We start from the raw sequence: 24,253 nt of genomic DNA, 5'->3' as shown, positions 1-24,253 counted from the left end.
CGCGAATTGCGTCAATCAGTGGTGAATATCAATATCTTGAAATATTTCATATTCACCACTGACATCGTCATGGGAACTTCACGATGACAGCGCCACCACGATGTTGCTACTTCTGTTGCCATTCAAAATGACCGTTAATTGTCTTACACAGTTTTACAATCGGACATCAACATCTGTTATCTGTGCTAAATCTAAAATTAAAGACGACTTCAACAATAGATGAAAAGATGGTCTATTATTATCAATTCCAAATATTAATGTTGATTGCAAGTATATTATAGTTTAGAATAATTGGCAGAAACCCCTATTTGGAAGGGCTCCCGAATTTGATTCCGCACCGGGCCCCTAAAACCCGAGCTACGCCATTCCAAAGACGGTTCATTAGTCGATTAGTCGATCATCATTCGATGTCTCCAACTTGCTTCAAATGTTTAACTTCAATATCCCAAACTACGCCATTCGCCGTCCCGAGTTTCTTCGACTACCATTCAGACGACGAGACTACGCTTCCCAAGAACCAGTGCGATCAACGATGGAGTGTTTTAACGAAGTTTTCCATCTGTTTGATTTTAATATTACGACCAAGAAATTCAAGACAAGGCTTTTGCGATGTATGTTTAACTAGTTCTAAGACTTTATTCATTCAGACACAAAAGTGTGATGAAATATACAAGTTATAATAATAATAATAAAATAAAATAATAAATAACTTAAAATTTCGAAGTTTTGCTTCGATTTATATTCATCTTAAACTAGTGATACAATGGATTTTTCGAAGAATAATAATCTAATAAAGCTCAAAATGGTGAAACGAATAATGAAACAAAGGAAGAAACTACGTGTATTGAAATGCAAATAAGTCTTATCTACTCTAGTAATACTTGATATATGTGCCATGATTTGGTCGCGCTTTCGATATCCGAACCAAAATTCTCATTCTCGACTAGAATCTCGACTTGAGCCCTCGCCAACCGCCATCCTACACGATTCCCCGTGTCCTGCCAGCCTTACAGAAGGCAAAGTAAGTGGTGCTGAGCAAAGTGTAGATATTCATCCCAAAGGCCCCCCCGATGGCGCCGACCACATTCGGCACTGGGTACACCTGCCAGGGGCGATCCCAGTCCAGCGGGGCCACAACCGACGCACCCCAAGCCCCCAAAATCACTCCGATGCAGTTGTTCTTCAGCAGTGTTAGATAGCCGTTGGCCAATGGGGTACGCAGTTCCAGCGATTCCGTGAACAGCAGCTGCAACGTTTCGGAGTGGCCAATGAAGAGAACTACTGGGAAAATGGTCAGGGTGGTCAGCACCACCGAAAGGGAGACCGTTTCTTCAAACTGTTCCAAGGGGGCTCCCAGAATCAAACAGATGAATCCGTAGAAAAGCATTGCCAGGAGGAAGACCATCACGGTACCGGCCAGTTCATCGGCGGGGGAGGTTCGTCTCGGTTGAAGCTTGCTGCCGGATTTGGAGGATGATTGTCCGGATCCGGACGTCTTCGCGGTTCCATCCAAACGGAACGCCGTCCGCACGTAATAATGCTTCACCAGTTCGATAGCGGGCAGCAACATCAGCACCCACGAGGACCTACATCTGCCGATGTCGTACATTTTGTCGGCGCAGAGGATGTAAGTGAAAAAGGTGGCATTCAGGGCAATCGACACGACACTCGTGAAGAGGTACAGCCGGGTGATCGGCGAAAAGCGACTGTCGTAGTCCGCCGGCATCGTTTACTGGGAAGGGGTAGACAAATTTGTTACAATCAGATTTTACGTGATTAGGTTGAAATCTTACCTTTAAATTTTGCTGTCTTCGAACACAAATCTCACAAACTGTTGAAAGTTTTCTTTGATAATACACAAAGAATTCACGACCAAAAACTTTTACACGGCGCCATGTTTTTGTTTATGGAATTATGACAGTGTCGGCGTCGTCGGCAGAGTGCTGATAAGAAGGCGGGATCGCAGTTGAACTAATTGACGAAACCCCGCGTTGAACAAGCCCGCCTTATTTACTTGGCGTCATATGTCAAAAATTTGCATTGTTTTGGTTTGGATTTGTGCAGTGGTGGATGATTCGGGTCGGGGACGGTTCGTTTTTAAGCCAAAAAAGTGTTTTAAATAAGTGTTTTTGATGCCGTTTGTGGTTTAGTGCCTGGTAATTGTGCTGTCAAAAACAAATCAGCTGAATTTTTGGAGTTTAGCTTGAGATTAGTGCCGAAATTCGGATATAACATCGGCTGCCCGTCTCCGACGATAGTACGAAAGAATTTTCTTATGTAAGGTAAGTGTACCATAAATGGTCAGCAGTTGTTATATTCACAACCATACTTATTTAGTAACATCAGTTTGAATTTTAATTTTTAGATTGGATCGTGGTTGAGTAAGGATTGTATTGGATTTGGTTTAAAATTGGAATCGGATTTAACGGAGATTGGAGTTGAATTGATTTGGAGTAGATTTGAATTGGATTCGAATTTAGATTTTGATTAGCTTTGATATTTATTCAATATTTGGTTCGATAATAGTTCACGAATATATTGTATTTTTTTGACAGCTGTGTGTCGTTTTAAATTACAGATTGTTCGGTGATTCTTAACTTTACCGAAATATTACCGAGCGCTCAGCGATTTATATTTCGGTAACAAAATTACCGGAGTCGGTGATATCGCTTGATATCCCGGCCGTTGCCACATCGGCACCATCAACGGTTTGATTGGACATCATTCTTCACGAAAGTCTTCAAAATTTTCAAGATGAAAAAAAAATCCTCCGCCAAACAACGCCGTTTTTATAGAAACTGTTCTGGGTCCATAACCTGATAAAGTACGTCTTACTCAGGCGAGGTTCGGGCAACTAATGAACATTAGGTATGGGGCTCTGCATTGTTTTGATTTTGTATGGAGTTTTGACTTTTACTGGCCTTGTTGTTTACAAAATTTCTGGAAGAGTAAAAGAGAGAGGAAGATTTTTGTGCAGAGCCCCATTTATTAGAAAATAATTCATGGCTTACTACTAATATGATCTATAATTCAATGATTACTTAGCTTCTAACACTTATGAATATTCTTAAAGCAATCTCTGCTCAAATGTGAATTTAAATTCTCATGTCGTGCTTCCTGTTAGGTTTGTTTTAGATTTCATTTATTATTATTTTTTTATTTTTTATTTTTTTTTTTTTTTCTTTAAGATAGAGGTTTATAAAATTGTCATTTTGAAGACAGCCAATCACTACCAGAACTGAATAAATAAAAACCAGTCTCCAAAGAAATTTCCTAGGTACGTCGCTGATGTCCATAAATCTGAATCCCATTTTAAGAGAAAGGCTATTTTCCTTAAGTTCGAATAGATTATTTTCTTTATATCTGATTTTGGTGATTAAAGGTACTTTCAGATCATTTGATAAGCACTCTTGGTTTTCGTGGAATTAAAATCACCATTTTTTTTTTTCTTAACTTAGACATTTACTGCCCATAACTGCATAACAGTCACATTCGGCATTTTTGACAAATTGGAGTTAATACTATGGAGAGTTATCAAATGATAAATACTTTCGATCAACTTAATAAAATCTGTGAGATTGTTCTAGAAAATTCAAAAAAAAAAATACCAAGTTGTTTTGTCACATTGGCAATTGTAACCGCATAACAGTCATATTGAGATTATACATGAGCCTCATAATGTGAAAGCATCAACAACGCTCCTGCAGCTGCAAGGCTGCACAAAGTCCTTTCAAAAGACCATTCAAATGGTCTAGGTAGCCTTAAAAAAGAAGACGGCAGTGATACTGTTGACTCTTCTGAAACACTGGAAGTAATGATGAGAACTCATTTCCCTGAATCGATCCCATGTTCGGATGAAGAACAGGTCTCAGGCGAGGCAAGACATGTATGGTCGATATATGCCTATCAGAAAGCTTGTGAAATCTTCACGCCTTCGAGGGTCGAATGGGCATTGAGTTCTTTTCAGCCTTTCAAATCTGCCGGGAAAGATGATATTTTCCCAGGCTTACTGCAACAAGGAAAAGAGACGCTTTGTCCGCTCTTAACCGAAATATTCAAAGCAAGTGTTGCGCTTTCATATATTCCAAAAGCGTGGCAAAAGGTTCGAGTTGTCTTCATTCCAAAAGCTGGAAGAAAGGATAAAACAACTTCCAAAGCCTTTAGACCTATAAGCCTTTTCTCTGTTCTTTTAAAGACAATGGAAAAAATAATTGATGACTTCATCAAGTCAACAAGTTTGATAGAAATGCCTCTTTGTAAATACCAATTTGCGTATCAATCAGGTAAATCTACCATCACGGCACTGCAGTCGCTGGTAAATAAAATCGAGAAATCTCTTGAAGCCAAAGAAATAGCCGTGGTTGTTTTTCTCGATATTGAAGGAGCATTAGATAATGCATCCTATAGCTCTATGAGTTTAGCCATGGAACCAAGGGGCTTGGATAAATGTGTTATCGAATGGGTTATGACTATGCTTAAGGATCGCACAATTTCTGCTGATCTAGGAGATGCGCAAATATCTATAAGATCTACGAAGGGATGTCCTCAAGGAGGAGTGTTATCGCCCTCACTGTGGTCTCTTGTAGTAGACGAACTCCTTAGAAATTTGAAAGATCAAAGTTTTGAGGTAATTGGATATGCCGATGATGTGGAAAGTTTGATAACACGCTTTCCGATCGGTTGCAAACAGCGTTAAACATTACTCTCAAATGGTGTAGGAAAAAGGGGTTAAATGTTAACCCTTCAAAAACTATTATCGTGCCTTTTACCAGAAGGAAAAAGGTAAAGCATATACAGCCTTCTTTGAATGGAGTTCAAATTTAATTTTCGGAAGAAGTTAAACACCTTGGGGTTACTTTGGATAAGAAATTGAACTGGAACTCTCATCTGAGCAAGGTCATAAGTAAGGGTACTAATGCTTTATGGGTCTGCAATGAAGCCCTAGGAAAAACTTGGGGACTGCGACCTAATATGGTAAACTGGATTTATTCAGCAATAGTCCGACCAAAAATTAGTTATGCTTCACTGGTATGGTGGCCCAAGACAAATGAGGTAACCGCTCAGAAGAAGCTGGCTAAGTTGCAAAGACTTGCTTGTATATCAATGACAGGGGCAATGAAAAGTACACCATCGGTTGCCTTGGATGCCCTTCTTAATATACTGCCTTTGCATCAATTCATTAAACTGCAAGCTGCAAAAAATGCCTTGCAGTTTATTCGTTTTAATAAAATACTAGATGGTGATTTGATTGGTCACATAAAGATCATCAAGGAATTCAATTTAAATTCAAATATGAAAACAATAGAAGATTGGATGAGAAGGAAGACCAACTATGATGTTCTCTTTAAAGTGGTTAAACCAAGCCGCTATACTTGGGATTCTGGTGGGCCAAGTTTACGTCTAGGTTTTATTGTATTTTATACCGACGAGTCAAAGATGGACGACGATACTGAAGCTGGAGTTTTTGGCCCTGGTATCGGCAAGGTAATCGCTATGGGGCGTGGTCCCACTGTGTTCAATGCTGAAATACAAGCCATCATTGACTGTACAAATGTTTGTCTCAAAAGAAACTATAGGTTTGCAAAGATCTGTATTTTCTCGGACAGTCAAGCAGCTGTGAATGCTTTAAAGGCATTCACATGTAGATCAAAGTTAGTGTGGAAATGCATTCTTTCTCTGAAGCAATTGGCCAGTAGGAACGAAGTAACATTGTACTGGGTGCCCGGCCATTGTGGAATTGAGGGGAATGAAATCGCCGACAATCTAGCAAGACAGGGTGCAGCTTCGAGCTTTGTCGGCCCTGAACCGTTCTGTGGTGTTCCTGAGTGCACTCTCTAATCTAATCTAATCTAAGCGCTTGCACAGCCAATATTGAATTGCATCCTGGAAACACTGGATTTTTTTCTAGTATTTTCTTGTCAGCATTAATGTTTGCGGAATATCGGTGATACTACACAAATATTAAAATGGCCAGGCCCACTGTGCAGACTTGGTCTTGAAGATAACTCAAAAGTTCACGGCGATCAGATTATCCACTTATGAATAATGTGATAGACGTAAATGTTTGAATTGTTTTAATGAAGAAACGGGGACAACCGTACCAACCGTCTCATTTCAGGGGAAAAGTTCAAATCGTTGGGAGTGGCGTTGCTAAGAATGTTAATGCACACTCCATTGTTGTCGATGCTCTTCTTTCAGGGATGGGACACAGGTATTTCTTCCTTATGTCCTGGCTCGGAAGCCTAGGCTAAAGCGCCGTTACTCGCTCTCTGAAACGAGAAGAAAACATTAAGGTTGACTATCCCACCCCTTTTTTATTTGCAGAATATATATAATCGCAAATCGTATATAGAATTCAAACATTACGATAGTTTGAAAACTATAGTTTTGTTAGGTCAGGTCTTCAACGCCCATAAACATTTAAATATATGCATTCAGCGCATCGATGCATCGATCAATGTAAAATTTAATTCATATAATAATAGTCCTTTCAAATGCTTGAGAAAGCGCTCGGAACAGAAACAGCTTTCATAAATGAAGGAGATTTCGAAAATTAACAAAACATTAATGAATCTGAACAATTAACATAAGACTATACTAATAATGAACGATCTCACCATATTACAGTCGTCTACCATCATTTGAATCCCCTCCTGGATATTGGCTTCCGCCTGTGTTTTAATGCCAGTGATTGGATGTTTTGCTGGAGGGCACTTTGCACTTCTTTTTGGTGTACACAACAGCCAAATCCTTTCTCCTGTGCGAACTCCAAATCCTTCCGGAAAATGATGTTTCTTAGCAAGGCTAGTCACTTTCTCACACCTTTTCACTAAACAACAGAATTTATATTTGAATCAATTAGGAAATTTCAAAATCGAAATCTGAAAAATTTGACGGGAGCTGTGTAGGAGCAAAATTTTTCACACCCGTTCACTGGTGTTCCTGAGTGCACTTTCAGGATGAAACTGAAAAATTGGGAAATGTCCATGGTATAATCCTGAGACGAGACTCGCGAAGACGGTCTTCTTTTTCTGTGTTTGCTGAGTTTTTTCTCATTCCACTTTGTGTTTATAAAAATTTTGCGCAAGCCGTTCAAACTCTCACATGAACCTCTCAGCAAAAAATGATTGAGTTTGCATCACATTGAATCATAAATAGTCATTTGAGTGAAATTTCATGCCAGCAAACGTAGTAGACGTTAGAAATAATTAATCTTCTGCTTAGATTTATTAGCAACTTTGGAAAAAAACTGCTCCGCCGACTGAAGTTTTTAATAACAGTTTACATTTAACACAATACTTTTCACTTTTTCAGCCATAAAAACGGTGGGCTGCATTTGACGTTTCGTGAGAGGGGAATCTGGGCTGCATATGACGTTGATTTTTTTCCTCTTCGCGAGTCTCTCTCAGGTATAATCCAATTGGAACGCCATGGATACATCCAAGCAAGCGAAAAGATTCATAAAACCCAGTCTAGCTAAAGCCCGTGCTATACTGAATCTTGATAAAGGAAATCTTAGGGTAATAACAGGCCTGATGACCGGTAACTGCCCAAGTAGGTATCATCTTAAAAAGATAGGAAAAATACAATCCTCTGAGTGTCTAAAAACGAAACTGCTGAGCATTTACTCTACAACAGCGGTTATTAGTATGGTATGGGTCATACCACAATATTCCTAAATAATGGAAGCAGTGGTTAAAAGGCTCTACAGATGAGGAAAAAAAGTGCTATCTGGGATCACTCACCAAACGAACTTGTATTCTTCCGGATATAACAAAATAATTTTCTTTTCTTTTTCTATCAAAGTGTTTTGACAGGCATACAAAGACAAACACGCTAAAAATAATAGCACAGTAATAATACTAAATTTATAAAGCAATCAAAATTTATCTTTTTTATAAACATATTTGAACTGAAAAACAGAACAACATAAAATTGTACCATTTCTTCTGCTTATTTTCTCATTGTTTCCACTTTTTTCATCAATGGTATAAAAATAGAACCCAATTTTTATCACTTCTGAGTCTAACCTATGGGTGAAGGTTTTAAAGCGTGTATAATAAATACCAATGCGTGCAACTGTTTCCCAAACTGTCGCATATTAGTTCTATACTCCACTGCACTGTGACGTCACGCATCAATTTTGACAGATACTGGTCCTGTTGTTTACAGTTTGGACTTAGTACTTTTTTCGAATCATTCTTAATTTCGTGAAAGTTTGCTGTGAGGAGAGGTCAAATCCACTGCAGATATCCACGGATCGTATTATTCTATCTTCCTACAGTGGAAAAATATCACCATCAGCATGCTGGTGATAGAAATGCGAAAATGAAAAAATGATGGAAAAAACGACTAAGTCCGAAACGTAAACAACAGGACCAGCAGCTGTCAAATAAGTGAGGTTAGGCTCGTCATATGCAGCGCTCTATAAGCTAAGTATGCTGTTTCGATCAAGAAAAGTAAAGAAATTGCTTGATTGAAAGGGTCAAGAAATTTTCTACAGAGAGCCCCCTTTGAAGTGACATTTCTTCTCAACTGCGTACTGCGATCAGAAAAATGTGATTTTCTTGTCCATTTCTTGGGAGAAATTTTCCACGCATCGAGATAGGCGATTCCCTTTCTTGTCAGTAGGAAACCAGCCTATATAGTAAAATGCAGTTGTGTGAATGTATTGTCTATAATTAACTCTAAGCACTTAACTCTTAAGCACAAACCTATTCGACAAAAGGGTTTCTTATGTTTACACTATTTCCCAATCATGGGAAATGCCTCCTTATACATTTTAACTACATCTGGACACTTTCATATACTGTAACTTATTGGCATGGGGTACTCAAATGGGTTTTTAATGTGTAAAATTTCAGCTTTTATATTGTCTATCATAAAGGTAACTGTTTCTGATACATTAACCTTTTCAGTTAAGGGAAATTTATTGTTTGGACTGAAGGGCAAAATGTAAATTTCTATGCGGGTAAACAACTCATAGAAATGGATGGTAAACGAGAACGCAGTACTAAAAAAACTTAAAAAAAGCGTACTGATGCACTTGAAAGTTCCGTTCAATAGGCAAATATAATCAATATAATGCGCCACCGTCATAGAATTTGCTAGGGGAGAACGAGAGAAAGTCACTGAAAATGTTTGTTTACGTCCAAAATTCAATTTTTCAACCCAAAAATTAGGTAATTATTAATCGGGTATCAAACTTTTTTTCCATTAGCATAATCATTTTGAATCATTATTTTTGCGATCCGTGTGATTTCACATCAAATTTAACCACTAACAAAGAATCCGGAAGTTTATAACCTATGTTGCCAAACATCAATTTTTCAATTTTATTCCACATGAGCACTGGCCGGATCTGTATATTTTCGAAGGGAAAAAAGTTTATCATGTTTTTCAATGCTCTCTGATCGTCTACAAAATAACTATTCCGAGAAAAAGTGTAAATTGTGTGCTCCTTCGTATGCTGTCACGTATGCGTAAAAAATTGTCTAGAAGTGTGTAAATTGCTATTAAATCAAAAACACTTGAAATTTTTTTCATTATTTTGTTTTAGCCATACAAAATTATTTCTTGAAGCTAGAAAAACCTGGAAATATCAGGAAATTTTATTTCGGTAAACGAGTAGAAATTCTGTTCGGGCACTCCGATTAGCCTACAGTGACTCAACCTCATTTTCGTACGGTGCACTGTTTTCACATCAAGTAGGTTTACAACTATTAAATGATTTACGGACATCGATATACTTTATCAATTACGAAGGTCGTAGGTGTCATCTATTGCTCGGCAATCATAAACTCTATTCATTCGCTAAAATCTTTGGATGAATGGAAAAGTATTGAATGAGTGTCTAAAATTCAGCCAATCCCATATTCGTACACCTAACAAAAATCAAACATACAACATTCAAAACTATTTTTTATATGCTAAATGATTGCTCAATATCTTTATTACGTTGTTCAGGTGTAGTAGAGTACATCTGGAAAAAATGTAAGCGGACATATTTGAAACTTAAGTAAATATAAGAAAAATACCATTTTTTTATAAAATTAATTAACTCATTACGCGTGGTAAAGATGGACAAATTATGGGTGAAATTATGAAAAAAATCCACGTGTGTATGAAACATGAGATGGATGGATATTGGTTATGAAAGTCCGCGTGGTCTATAGGGATTTGAATTCTAAACTTGTAACCAAGGTATATTGAAGAAAGGTACAGCAATCTAAGCAGTCAGTGGATGCGGGGATGTGGGGGTGGAAAATGAAAGCTGGCGAGTCGGCGAGCTGGCGAGTTTGTTGATGTAATTTTTCCTCTATTGGTTGCTATCGTTTCCATAGGATTGTTTATTATTGGTTCATCACGACCATAATAAGAAGGAAAACTCAAAGCATTTGCAAGTAAGTTCAATGATAGTATTATCTTAAATATAAGTATAATTTTGTTGTTTTCAGATGACAAATGAATTCCGTAAACTCAAACATCTAGTTTCGAGTTGCCTTCATCCAACGGACCAGCCAGAAGAACCGCATGAACAAATGAAGGCTCTTACCCGTAGACACACGGCAAAGGTCTGTCGATAAAAAAGGAAGATCGCCGAAATTTCACGGTATCGCGTACCATCGGCTGACCAACGGAATTCAAAAGATGAGGAGCCTTTAAAATTATCGACACTACCATAAACTAACCAGAGTTCTTACTTTTTAGCAAAGAAATTTAATCGTAACAGTCAGATCGCAATGAAACACGACATGACCGATGAATCTTTCGAGCATGTACTGCGCTAGTTCTCACTCTGAACGGGAGCCGGTCACACGATTAACTGTAACTGTAATGTATATTACTCAATAAAATGGAATTGAATTTCTCGAATGCATTCCGGTAGCCAATATTCACAAATTTATTAATTAACACTTTGTTACCGGCGGGTACCATTGCAATATTTTTGCTAGATTTTTTTTTTTTGTGGAATTAGGGAACTGAAATTGTTAAGCAGTCAACGGTGGATTTAAAATTGTATGTCGACTGTAAAATTTGCGTTAGGGATGAATAGCCTAGTAATTGGAGCGCGTGAAGTTGGCTGAGATGACCGCGGAAACAGAAAAACCGAAGGGAAGGTGCGAAAGCGTCGACAGTGGTTGAAGATCAGTTGTGGTTTAGAGCTCGAGGTATTAAGTGGCTTGTGTGAAAACGTAGGAAAAGTGGCATCTCCAAAATCGCCTTTTCGATCTCCGGGAATCACTATCACCGGATCGGATAGCAATCGTGGTCGTGTAGACCTCGACAAATACCACCCAGTTGTAGGTCCACAGTGCTTCGAAGGGCCGAATACCCATCGGCTGGCATCTTTGGTAGATGCTGGAAGCCTATAAGATAGGAGCCACTACCGCACTCAAACAAAATCAAAAAGCTGCTTTGCTCTGACCGCCACGCCACCCAACACCAACTGGTTCCACCCCGTCACACCGGACAGGCAGCCCCGAAAGAAGCTCCATTCCGGGTTGGTCCACCATCACCACCAGCGACCAAAATCCACCCGCTACACCAGCCAGCATGTCGCGGCAGCACGCAGGGCCGCTCCCACCGGCAGTTCGCATCATCAAGGGCCCAGAGCCGCACTCATCTAGCCACACCAGTCGGCGGCCCGCAAGAACAACCCGTCGCATCCTTTCTGCTGCATCGATCTCCAGCTCCTCGACGTCCATTACCACATCCGTGGCCCAATACTATCGTCCTCAAAAACTCGAATGCAAGGTAAATCCAATTGATAGGTATATTACACACTCTCCGAACATCCGAATCCTCCCCACGCCAAAAACGCCCTGAGACCCGGAACCAAAAGAGGTTTTAGGTACCCACCCCAACAGGCTGCCGTGGCTAAGACCAGTAGTCTGGGGCTTTTGCTGGATTCCTTCTGGAGCTGAGCGGTTCCGGGGCCACCAAATTGTAGAGTCTTATAATTTCAATTATCTCGCTGTTGTATTTTGAACTACACTGGCTTTTCCTTTACTGCACCTACGTTCTGACGGTGGTGCTCGCGCGACATTTGAAAATCCACTTGAACCGCAGTTTTTTTTTTGTTATTCGTGAATGGTATGATGCTGGGTGTGAACAGTATTCTGGAAGTGTTCCAAAGAATTTAAAACTGAAAACAGAACTGACGTTTTCGAAAACAAATTAGATTGACGGGAAACACTTTTTTTAATTTCATGGCTTGCTGACCTGATCGAGCATAACAAACCTGCCAGCTGTCACCATTTTTTTCCAATATGGCGGAATGCTCCATTTGACACATCGAATTACTGCCCATACTCGCATAACAGTCCCATTTATATATGAAATCCCATATCATATGGGACTGTTATGCGAGTATGGGCAGATAACATCAATTATGTGAAGGTATGTACAGCAGAGTGTAGGGTACTTTGTTGTAAAACGAAGTTCTAAGTTAAAATTATTTCTACAGGCAAGTTTGAAATTAACCTTTTACTGATGTTTAGAACAACAATTTGGTTTATATTGTTTGAAAATAACATTTAAGAAGAGCTTTGAAGTTATGACAAAACCATTTTCTAAACTTAAGCGTTAGCGTTAGCGTTAGCGTTAGCGTTAGCGTTAGCGTAGTTACGGTATACTTCGTAGATTGGATACTAGCAATATTAATGTGCCATTTGATAATATCATCCAGACCGCTTTCAGGAACAAGGCTGGGGAGTAAACCTTGGCCCAATCTTAAACAACATTACCAAATTCACGAATATTGCTATTCCTGGCCACGCCCATCTTTACCGTAACTTGGGATAGGGGTAGGAAATGTTGATGCAGCACTTACTTAATGAGAGGCCACCGACTCAGCGACGCCCTCATAAGTGCTACGGAGGTGGGGGTTGGGAGGGGTATAAGATCAGGTCAGGATTCGCCTGAAAAGCTGGCGATGGACCCAGAGCATTTGTGGTTAGATGTTAATAATTTATTCATTTAAATGCCGGCATTCAAATGATGGAAACAAATGTTTTATTTACAGTTTAGTTGATTACACTTTGATACCGGTTGTGATTTTCTGCTCAGAAAACTGTAACAAGCAGAACCGATCCCTCCAGGGTCATCGGATTGATAAAAAAAAGAAAAAAAAAAGCCTACATTGAATACACGACACTATCAGGTGCGTTTAAATCGAGAAGCATAAAATGAAGACAAAGACAAAAAAAAAGAATAAAGAACGCCCGAGCTACGTACGACCAATTTCACGACAAGCGATATGCCAAATCGAACGAATTTACCGTACTCCGAATAAACGAGAGAAAACGATGTCAAATTACAACGCGAAATTCTGTCGCGCAGAACATCACAAAATAGAAAAAGGTGGAAACTGTACCATAATCCATTCAGGCTTTGACTTCTTGATTCCGTGATCGCGAACCGGCGATACACAACATTATTAACATAATATTTTCTAAACTTAAGGTGGATAAAAACTGTTTATGATTTCTGTAAACTGAATCTATTTTAACCAAAACTCTTTCAGTGCTCACGAATTTATTTTTGTTTGAATTCTACAACAAAAATGAACGCTATTGTTTGAATTATTGGATTTTATTATAGCAAAAATCATTTAAAAACAAGTATTACTAATAATTTCACCTAAGTTTCATATATGTCTTCTTATAAATCTACTACGTCTGAACAACGTAATACAGCGCTTGAGCAATCAAATAGAGCAATAAAATTCAGTTTTGAATGTTGTATGTTTAAATTTGTATAGGTGTACGAATATGGGATTGGCTGAATTTTAGACACAAATTCAATACTTTGCCATTAATCCAAAGATGAATGTAAATGGACACATTTTATGACTTTTAAATAATACATGCCACCTATGGCCATCAATATAGATAAAGCATTTCAAACTCAATATATCATTTAATAGTTTTTTACTTACTTGATGTGACGCCAGTGCCCTGTACGAATATGAAATTGGGCCACTGTACGTTTCCCAATGGAGGAAATAGCGGAGCATGTCGTGTACGATTGCCCGTGTTTCATTGCTGTGAGAGATCGCATGCTCGCTACATGCGAAGAGGATGCGATGGATGTGCGTTGTCCGAATTTACAGCTCGTTAGATTCTCACAAAGTGTTTCGGTCGTTGCTGTAGCTCACCTGTTATTTTCTTTGTAAATAGCTTGGGAGGATATAATGGAAGCGAGAAATCATTCTAGTCTAGTAAATCAACAACGTTACAGCAATATCGCTGTACTGCATTGGTGGCTTTGCGTCACAGGTATTGCCTTCTTTATTATTCTAAGCCTCATTCTACAGTGTTTTGATTGTTTCAAGCGCACAAAATTCAACATTCGCTATTCATTTATTCTTCTTGCTCTTCCCTTTCAGACCTTTCTTTCCCTTCTTTTTCGGTTTCTTCTTACTTTTCCTTAGCTCTCGAGCTGCCCTCCATGCCCTCTGTATAACGCGTGCCGCATGCTCCTTGCTAAACTGTTTCGCCTGCTCTTCCATCAACGCGGACTCGAACAGCTCCACGCTAACCTTCAGCTGGCGGTATTTCTCCACCTGAGGCTCATAGACAGTCTCCTTCCATTCCATGAACCTATCGACATCGTCCTCCAGTGTCTTCATCTCCTTCATTGGCTCTCCTACAAACTTGTCGTACTTCTTTATCCACAGCTGCAACTGCACGGTCAGTTTTGTAATCTTCCGACGTTTACTATTGTGCTCGTTCACCAAGTCACGATACTCGTTGTTCATGTCCAGATCCAGGACTTTTCTTGACGATTCTTCCTGAAGGTGCGCAAACTCGCTGTCCGCAGCGTGCTTCACATCGGAAAGCTCCATCTCCGAGTCGTCGATGATCTCCTGTATTTCCCGTCGGCTTCGATCGTTCAACGCAAAGTTCTCCAGCTTCGCCTCATCCAGCGCAGCCTGCATCGACTGCATACGCTTTTCCAGGTGGCGAATTCTGGCCTTGTTCGCCAGGATGGCCGTGATCCACTGGAGCTTCTCGTCCCGGAACCGTTTGCGTTTGTAGGGCAGAAGAAGTTCCGTTTCGATCGGCAGTTTGCGGCGAAGGTTTTCAACCTCTCGTAGGATGTGATCGTATTTCTCTGGAAACTAAATCCTATAAGCTGTATAAAGGTTACTTAAGAGGATTTGAGGACATTGTAGAATACCTCGATCTTAGATAGCTTCATATCTTTGTGCATTAGCCTCAGTCCATCAATCAGATTGCCTGCGTTCAGCCTCACTAGTTGGGCTATTTCCTTCCGCGGTTCAATCTGTTTTAGTTTACTACGGAAATTTTGGATACCGGTCATTACGGAGAAAAAGAGTTCGAGATTATCTTGGAGTTCTTCGACGATGCTGTCAATCCATTGCTTTCGCCTTTGGAAGTCCAAGGCTCGTCCGAAAGGAAGATCTTCTTTTCCGTAGACGGCATCGTCAATCCAACTAGAAAAAGATATTTTATTCGCAAATAGTTGATTCATTTTTAACATTTTTTCAATATTTTTCTTTTTTATATGTTTTACTAGGCTTTATTTAATTCACATTTGTCATTTTTTTCTAGTTAAGACTCACAGCCTACTGCAGCGATCGCTAATTTAAAAGAAGGAGCGCCATGATTCATCTAACCGGACAAAACCTAACCTCTAAAGAGGTCATCCAGAACATCTTCTCGCCTATCGTCGGGGCCATCATATCACCGCAAGCCGAAGAACTATGCCAGAAGAACAATCTGACCTTCGTGGAGATGTTGCAGCCCTTTCTGAAGCTTTCATCTGACGGTACGCGCTCTCAGATATTTGTATGATCAAATCCCGTATTTCAATCTCTTTCCGTTTCATTCTTCCGCAGCGCACTTCCGGGACACGGCCGGCACAAGCGTCTCGATCAAAGGTCTACGCATAAACGTGTGCGATGTCAACTGGCGCCCTCCGCAAACCATTTTGGCCAAGAAGATGCTCAACGAATCGGTAACTTCGGCCGTCGGAGAGAAGCTGCGCGCCATCAAGCTGGATGACGGTAACTTCGTGGACATTCCGACCGCGGAACCCTGGTTCGAGCAGTGGCGTGAGACGTTCCTGACCGTGCAGTTCCCCTCGGATCACGAGTTCACTAGACACCTGCTCTGTTCGCTGATCGTGGTGTCCAGTATCGACGTGAATCCGCTGGAGGTGGCCGGTCAGCTGACGAAGAAAATCCAAATGATGCAGAACATCACGCCACCGCGGCTGCCCAAGTGGTTCTCGGCCGATTCGTTGAACTGTTACGTGATGCTGCACGACGGGTGTTCCGGCGACATTGGGAAGTAAGTTTTTGAACTGTTGATAGATTTTATGAGTCTTGCATGAGTTCTACTTCGAAAGGCTATATATACTGAAGATTTAGACCTCTATAAGGCTATGTAACTTCAATTGTCTAAAAAAGAAATTTGTATCCTTTAACAAATACGCGTATTTCGGCCGTCGTCAGTGTCGTGTGCTAGACTCGATTTACGCAGAGCTATAATAGAGAGCAAGCCTCGTTTTAGAAACTTGGTCTCTATTTGAAGGAAGGTCTCCAAAGTTGTTTTTTTTTTATCAAAATGGTCTCTAAAGTAACTTTTTTCTTTCCCCTTGCAATGAATTTTAATTCGAGATACCTAACCAAGAATTTTCAACTCAACTCAACGGAATACTCTAAACAATTTTCAAAATGCTATTCTTAGATTTTCTTTACAAATTTTCCACCTATTTCAGTTTTCCACCGATTTTCCAGTACCGTCAAACGGGGTGACTTGCAACACATTGTAATCTATCTATCTATCTATCTATATAAATAAAAATGGAATGGTGTTTGTATGTCACGAAATGGCTTACGAACGGGTCAGCGGATTTAGATGATTCTTACTCCATTTTGTTTGTCAAGGGTTCCGTCGTGTTTCTATGTATAATAGTTCCAGGATATTCACCGGGAAAGTCGGAAAAACGAGAGTGAACGGAACTGTCATTTTGTATGGGATGATTCGTAGTGCTTTTCAACAGCCTACTTAATGGCAAGACGAAGTTTGCCGGGACCACTAGTTTACAACTAAATTTCACTATAAAACCCAAATTTCAAAAGAAAATTTGTTTTCTATCGGTGCTTCAATACGTGTGACTTACAATTCAAGTAACGGCCACGATTAAAGCTGTTATTATAAATATGTTTATACATTAAACATAATTCTTTTAAATATCTTGAAAACGGATGCTTGATGGAGGATAAAATAGTGACCTGAAAACATGAGATAGATTTACTTTGCAAAAGTAATACTCTACATGGTGTTTCTATAACTAAGAAGTGATAATATGACAAATTTTATTTTACGAAATTGTAGCAATAACTTTTTAATAAAAATCATGTTTATATAAATGTACCTATGCGGGGTGACTTGCAACACTTTATTTCTAAGCAATTTAGAGTTTTATAAAGCTTAAAAACTGTTGTGTTAGGTCTACTTTATAATTAAAAAAGTAATAATTCATCAATCAACTACAAACACTCGTTAAAAACATTGTACAGTTAAGATATTGGACCTTGATGATTTAACGCCTCTTTTTCCCATACAAAAATAGCTCAATTATTTTCTTACAAAAAGATATTCAAAGTGCTCTTGTACTGGCTCGAATGCTTTAAATACATGAATAACAATACTTAACAACTGCGACTAATAAAAAATATCAACATTTTGTTGGCAAAAACTAAATTAGCATTGAGTGTTGCAAGTCACCCCGCACAAGGACATTTAAAAAATTTCACCTTTTTGATGACTTTGGATATGACAAAATAATCCGATTCAATCTTCTGTCATCCCATTCTGTGGGCGGGCCGGCCATTCAAAGTTCTGCGAGGAATTTGGATTTTTAGATGACGTTTAGATCATGGTTTTGGTTGATTGAAGTTGAAAAGTGTTGCAAGTCACCCCGTTTGACGGTAATTACTTTAGCGGATCTTCCACAGATTCCAGCAGGAGTTCATACAAGAAAATCCCCAAGGGTATATTCCATAATTTTTGAAGAAATTCGTTAAAGATTTTTCCAGGAACCCATACACGAATTCCTCAAGAAGTTTCTACGACGATTTTTCCAGTTAATTCTTCAACCATTTTCATATGAATTCCTTCGTAAATGCATACACGGTTTATCTCAATAATTGCTATAAAATTCTTCGAGCGATTATTTCAGGAAATTTATTAGGAACTCTTACTCCTACAATTCATTCCAAAAATTCTCAAATGATTTTCCAAGGTCAATCTTGAATTCAATATTTTATTTAAGGTTTCACACCAACAAATATTACAGAAATTATTATGACCGTTTTTACACAAGTTTCTTCGGGGGTTTTGTTCAATGTTTTTCAAAGAATGCCTCTAGAAAATCCTGCATAATTTCATCCAGAGTTTCTGTTTATTCTTTAAATCATTAGCTTATTCACAAATTCATCTAGAAAAACCTCTGAAAGTTCCTCAGAAAATCATTTGAAATTTCTACACAAATTCGTCAGATATTACTTTAGGAATTGTTGTAGCGATACTTTCAGAATTTTTTAGAACTAGTGCCATAAAAAAAAATTCTTGACAATTCCCTGGAGAAAATTCTGGGTAATTTATTTGAGAACTTCTTTGGGAAACTTCTGTAGGAATTTCTGCTGAAGGGTATGCTTAGAGATTCTAGCTTGAAATCTTTGAAAAACTAAACGTCAATTCTGGAGCAAATCCTAAGTAATTAGCGAAGACATCTTTGGATAAATTATTGCTTGAGTTCTTGACAATTTCCAACACGGAAATCTTGGACGAACGCCTAGTGAAATCGATTGAATCATTGATTGAACTTCAGGATTTTCTGGGGAAATTTGTTAATCTTTTTATGGGTTTCTGAAAAAAAAAATTCTCAAAAAAAAGTTTACAAGATTTTCTGAAAAATGTCATTTGGAAACCTTTATTTTCTGAATTTTGATTGGATTATTTCTATTTATTTTTTGTTTCGTGGTCGGTCTCTTTTTGGTCTCTATTTTCAAGTATAAAGTCTCTAAAGTTCCTATTTTAAAGGCCCGGTAGCGACTAAACCAGCTCTGAAGGGGAGATAATCGGAAGAATGTAACGGACTATGAAGAATTCCTAGAAACGTCTGCAGTGATTACTTCAAAAAAATCCTCGGAATCCTGGAGAAGAGTAATACAGTTTCCTGAAATTTTGAAGAAACGTGCGAAATTCATGACTCGAACAATCACTTGACAAACTCCTGGCCTTCTAGTGGAATCACTAAAGGAATTCCTTGGAAATCGCTGATCGATTCAAGGAATTTTGTTTAACTAACTCCTGAAAAAGTAAATCTGAATCCTTAAAGTAATTATTCCCTATTGTCTGAGGACCTCTCGAAAACTTACTGATGGAATTACTGGAAAAATTGCTACGAAAATCAATAAAGTACATAATACATTATCAAAGCAGTACGAAATCTTGGACGAATCAGAAGAAAAGATTGTAGAAATCCTCGATAAATTACCGGAGCATTTTTCAATATGGTCAAATCCATAAATTTTTCAATGAAGTCTTCAAGGAAATCCTCTAAGAATTCCTCCACTAATTTTGCTTGATAACTTCTCTAGTGAATCTTCCAGAAATTTCTTTAAGAAACTTTCAAGGAATTTTTCAAGGGCTTCCTTCAGTGATTGGGATGCCTCCGAGAACTTCTTCTTTTTTCTAAAGATTCCTGTGGGAATTCTTCAAGAAATTTTCCAAGAAAACCCTTTAAGAATTTCACTAGGGATTGCTCCAGGAATTTCTCAAGGTATTTTTTTTTCTGGAATTCCTATATGGATTTCTCCAGGATTTTTTCTAGAGATTTCTTGAGACATCCCGAATTTCTCTAGGGTTTTTTTTTTCCAGAAACTTATCGAAGAATTTTTCTAAGAATTCCTCCAGGAAAACCTCCACGAATTTCATCTAGAGACTTCTCCAAGAATTCCTCAATCTTGCTGGAAATTCTTCCAAGAATTTCTCTAATATTTCTGAAATTCCTCGATAGATTTCTCTAACCCTTCTAAAATTCCTCGATGGATATCTCCAAGAATTCCTTTACAGATTTCACCAGGTTTCCCTTTAGAGATTTATTTAAACATTTCTGTACGTATACTTCTAGAAATTCTTCTAGGGATTTTTCCATGACTTCTTCTAGTTATTTCTTTATAATTTTTTCTAGAGATTCTTCCAGAAACTTCTCTTTCGATGCCTCCCGAAATTTGTCTTTTAATTCCTTCCGAAAAGTCCATTTGGCATTTTAAAGAAATTATTGGAAAACTTCAATACAGTTATTTGAACACATTTCTATACCTATTATTATACAAAAGTAATGAGAGAAAAACTATTGATACTCCTATTTTAAAATTCTTGAGTAATTATTGGAGCTGTATGCTCTTAAAGAAATCACAGCGCAGAAGACTCTTGGAATAATTTCTGGAACATATCTGGATGAATCCTGAAAGAATTAATTCAAGAGAATTCAAAGGAAGAATCACTCAAAGATGACTGAAATGATTCCTTCTTGGAATTTATAGAAGTATGTTGATGTAATTCGTAATTTCATAACGACTTTGATCGACTTATTCCCTTCGAAAAAAGCTTTTTTATATAAAGTGCTTAAACAAACAATGTTGTACATGGGCTAAGTCTTTCGGAATCAGTTCAATTTTTTTATTGTTTTCAATAGTAAACTGATTGTTTATCAACAGTTTTACTATTGAAACAGTTAGTTGACTCCATGGGAAAAAGAGGGTTAAATATGTCCTTAAAGTAATTTCTAAAAACGTCCTTAAAGAAATTCTTAAAAACGTCCTGGAGAAATCACTGTATGTATGGGTATTTTACACAACCCATGTTCCAACACTCCTCCTCGATGTTTAATTCATGGTTATCATACGGTACACTCCGTTTAACACATCTTCCACTAAAATAGTCTTCTCGTTCTTCTCCATGCGACATTTGCCGAACTCAAATTTAACAAGTGCCTCTGATTGTACAATACGATGAACTGACACAATATTACAATTTAGTTCAGGGACCAACAGAACATTCTTAAGCTTTACTGTTACTAAATTTCCACTACCATCAAATTCAGTGATATATCCCTCTCCGATTCCTACAACTTTTGCTACTGTGCTGATAAAGTTCCCTCGATGCACTAGTTAATTTTACGAAAAAATACCGATCCGATGACACATGATGCTGTTGAAGGGTAGGCGCTTGATGAACCAGCAAGCCATGAAATAGTTGTAATTTGACGTTAAATAAATGTATGAGTTTTTTCCCACTGAAGAATTGAAGCTTTTTTCAAAAGAAGAAATGGACGGAAGCAAGTTTGCGGTTGAGAAGCTACGGAGCGGAGGCTACGAGAGTTGGAGATTCAAGGTCGAGATGCTGCTCATCCGGGAGAACCTTTGGAAGCATGTCACGGAGGCCGCCCCAAACCCCTGACGAATGCCTGGAAGGACGGAGATGCAAGAGCTCGAGCCACGATTGCCCTACTTGTCGACCAAAGACAAATTAAAGACCCCCATGTCCCTTGCAGTTGCTCATAATTTTATGGCTCATAAGGTAATCTAGGGGCCCAGATAGCCGTAGCGGTAAACGCGCAGCTATTCAGCATGACCATGCTGAGGGTCGTGGGTTCGAATCCCGCTGGTCGAGGATCTTTTCGTAAAGGAAATTTTCTCGATTCCCAGGGCATAGAGTATCTTCGTACGTGCCACACGATATACACATGCAAAAATGGTCAATCGGCAAAGAAAGCTCTCAGTTAATAACTGTGGTAGTGCTCATAAGAACACTAATCTGAGAAGCAGGCTTTGTCCCAGTTGGGACGTAACGCCACAAAGAAGAAGGTAATCTAGAAAACCGTGAAAAGTGTACTGCGATCTGTCATACTTGGGTACCTTTTGCACTACCGAGGGACCAAATGCAGTACTAGAAGTGGTACCCAATCTGAGCCCGAGTCGGACGAACCTGTGTCGACGACAGCCAACATCCTCTCATCCGAAACTGCAAGACGGCCAGCGAAACGTGGAAAGCTCTGGAGGGCCATCACCAGAAGACCACGATGTGCACCAGGGTCTCGGTGCTGAAGAAGCTGTACAAGGCGGAGTATCAAGACGACGGAGATATGGAAGGCCACCTCTTCCGGATGGACGAGCTTTTCGCTAGCCTGGCCAACGCTGGACAGGAGCTGGAATCAAGCCTTCAAGTCGCGATGGTGCTGAAGAGCATGCCGGAGAGTTTCGACACGCTCACGACGGCGCTGGAGAGCAGGTCCGATGAAGAACAGACGAAGGAACTGGTGAAGCGGAAGCTGCTCGACGAAGCTCAGAAGCGAACGGAGAAGTCCCCCCACGGAGAAGCGATGCTGCGAGCGGGCGGGGAGAAGCGAAGTGTGATTTGCCACCGGTGCAGCAAGCCGGGCCACCTGAAGCGTGAATGTCCCCTAGCGAAGTCCGAGCGTGAAGTCAGCAATCAACCCAGCGGCGGAAGAAAACCGAAGCCAGCTGCAAGAGGTAAAAGTGCGAAAATTGGCAAGCTGTCATCGTATGCGTCCATGGCAGGCTGCGATCGACGAAAACCATCCAAGGCGTGGGTGGTGGATTCGGGCGCGACATCCCACATGTGCGCAGACCGAACGTTTTTTGAAGAGATGCGGAGCTGTCCGACGCACGTGAAGGGAATCGGTTCCGGAAAGCTGCTATGCTGTGACAACCAAGGCGAAGAACACGAGGTTACCCTGTCGGATGTTTACTACGTCCCCGAACTGGAGTCCAACTTGATTTCGGTGAGCAGATTACTGGCGAAGGGTACAGACGAGCATTTTTCGCAGGCCCAAGGATGCGTCATCAAGTGCAGAGGAGTGGTAGCCGCTGTAGCGCGCAAGGTCGTTGGTTTGTTGTACCTGAACTGCCGTGAATCGCAAGTCAGTCCCATCTCTAAAAAGTAGGCATTGAGAAAATGGGCTGTTAAGTTTTCAAACTCGTTTTACATACAAATATTCAAAAAATTCCAGAGGATTGGAACATGTTCCAATCCTTATGAAACATTCACAACTTGCTTTTCACTACGATATCTTTCCGAGAAAAAATATAAAGATCATCAAAACAAGTTACATTTTTGTGTTCCATGATGCAAAAGTTTGTAGTGGGACTGATATGCGGTTACTTTTCATTATGGGACAATTTGACTTGCTGTTTTTTACTATTTTTTCCGAACAAATCATATTATTTCATTAGTGCAGCTGAAAGAGCATTGGAAGAGATGTTGAAAACTTAACTCAACTCAATTTTGACGAAAATGCAGATGGGACTGACTTGCGATTCACGGCAGTGAAGGTCGTCAAGGAGCAAGGTATGCAAGTGGCAGCTGCGAACCATCCGAAGGATTGTGTCCACGTGTGGCGCCGAAGGCTTGGCCATCGAGATCCTGAAGCGATCCAGCGAGTGGTGCGAGAGGATTTGGCTACAGGAGTGGCCATGCGCAAGTGCAACATTCAGCGTCCGTGCGAGTGCTGTGCGGAGGGGAAGTTACCAAGGCAACCATTTCCCAAGAAGGCCGCACGACAATCATCAAAGGTTCTGGACATCGTTCACACGGACATCTGCGGTCCAATGAACACGACCTCGCCAGGTGGATCAAGATACTTCCTCACGATGATCACGACTACAGTCGGTACACAATGGTATATTTTCTAAAGCGCAAATCAGAGGCCGTGGAGAAAATTGAGGAGTATGTCAACATGGTCAGGAATCGTTTCGGAAGGAATCCCGTGATTATTCGCTCCGACCAGGGAGGCGAGTATAAGGCGAAGCGGCTGGGCAAGTTCTACAGGGCGAACGGAATCGTCCCGCAATACACGACAAGCTACACACCGCAGCAGAATGGAGTTGCGGAGCGCAAGAACCGGACGATCGTGGAGATGGCGCGCTGCATGCTGCTCGATGCGAAGATGGGCTACCGTTTCTGGGCAGAAGCGGTCAACACGGCGGTGCATTTGCAGAACATGCTGCCGTCTCGGTCGGTAGAGAAGACTCCACACGAACTCTGGTTCGGCAAGAAACCAGACTACGGAAATCTCAAGAGGCTCGGATGTGCAGCGTTCGTCCACATTCCCAAAGTCAAGCGGACGAAGCTGGAACCGAAAGCAATCAAGCTAACTGTTGGAGTAGTAACCTGCGATCTAAGTA

At 39.9% G+C, this 24,253-nt stretch overlaps 3 protein-coding genes across 6 annotated transcripts in view; 1 reads left to right on the top strand and 2 right to left on the bottom strand.

Moving 5' to 3' along the window:
- Nucleotides 1-803: 803 nt before the first annotated feature.
- LOC5574509 (glycosylphosphatidylinositol anchor biosynthesis protein 11) lies at nucleotides 804-1,938 on the bottom strand. The gene is made up of 2 exons (XM_021841834.1): nucleotides 1,794-1,938; nucleotides 804-1,732 (listed from the first exon to the last, which is right to left on the bottom strand). The coding sequence occupies exon 2, from the start codon at nucleotides 1,724-1,726 to the stop codon at nucleotides 980-982; it is 747 nt and encodes a 248-aa protein (XP_021697526.1). The 5' UTR covers nucleotides 1,727-1,732; nucleotides 1,794-1,938; the 3' UTR covers nucleotides 804-979.
- Nucleotides 1,939-2,031: 93 nt separating this feature from the next.
- Nucleotides 2,032-24,253, top strand: part of LOC5566249 (trafficking protein particle complex subunit 8) — a 62,194-nt gene continuing 39,972 nt past the window's right edge. For 2 of the 4 annotated variants that reach the window (XM_021841831.1, XM_021841828.1), the window contains exons 1-3: nucleotides 2,032-2,282; nucleotides 15,582-15,798; nucleotides 15,869-16,322. In XM_021841831.1, the coding sequence (XP_021697523.1) occupies nucleotides 15,633-15,798; nucleotides 15,869-16,322 (620 nt within the window). In that variant the 5' untranslated portion in view covers nucleotides 2,032-2,282; nucleotides 15,582-15,632. Of the gene's footprint in view, nucleotides 2,283-10,342; nucleotides 10,404-10,457; nucleotides 11,758-15,581; nucleotides 15,799-15,868; nucleotides 16,323-24,253 lie in introns of those variants that run through there. The other 2 variants (XM_021841829.1, XM_021841830.1) reach the window with 2 other exon arrangements.
- On the bottom strand, nucleotides 14,267-15,575 carry LOC110675877. The gene is made up of 2 exons (XM_021841833.1): nucleotides 15,187-15,575; nucleotides 14,267-15,127 (listed from the first exon to the last, which is right to left on the bottom strand). Exons 1-2 carry the CDS (start codon nucleotides 15,508-15,510, stop codon nucleotides 14,363-14,365), a joined length of 1,089 nt encoding a protein of 362 aa, XP_021697525.1. The 5' UTR covers nucleotides 15,511-15,575; the 3' UTR covers nucleotides 14,267-14,362.

The sequence above is a fragment of the Aedes aegypti genome, chromosome 2, assembly GCF_002204515.2.
Source record: "Aedes aegypti strain LVP_AGWG chromosome 2, AaegL5.0 Primary Assembly, whole genome shotgun sequence".
NCBI lineage: Eukaryota > Metazoa > Arthropoda > Insecta > Diptera > Culicidae > Aedes > Aedes aegypti.
The sequence above is the reverse complement of the archived record's forward strand: the minus strand, read 5'-3'. Positions and strand labels throughout refer to the sequence as shown.

Coding starts and splice junctions, on each gene's coding strand:
- LOC5574509 (XM_021841834.1), bottom strand. CDS start 1,726: ATGCCGGCGGACTACGACAGTCGCTTTTCGCCGATCACCCGGCTGTAC.
- LOC110675877 (XM_021841833.1), bottom strand. CDS start 15,510: ATGTTAAAAATGAATCAACTATTTGCGAATAAAATATCTTTTTCTAGT. Junction 15,128..15,186: donor TGAAGCTATCTAAGATCGAG/GTATTCTACAAT, acceptor TATAGGATTTAG/TTTCCAGAGAAATACGATCA.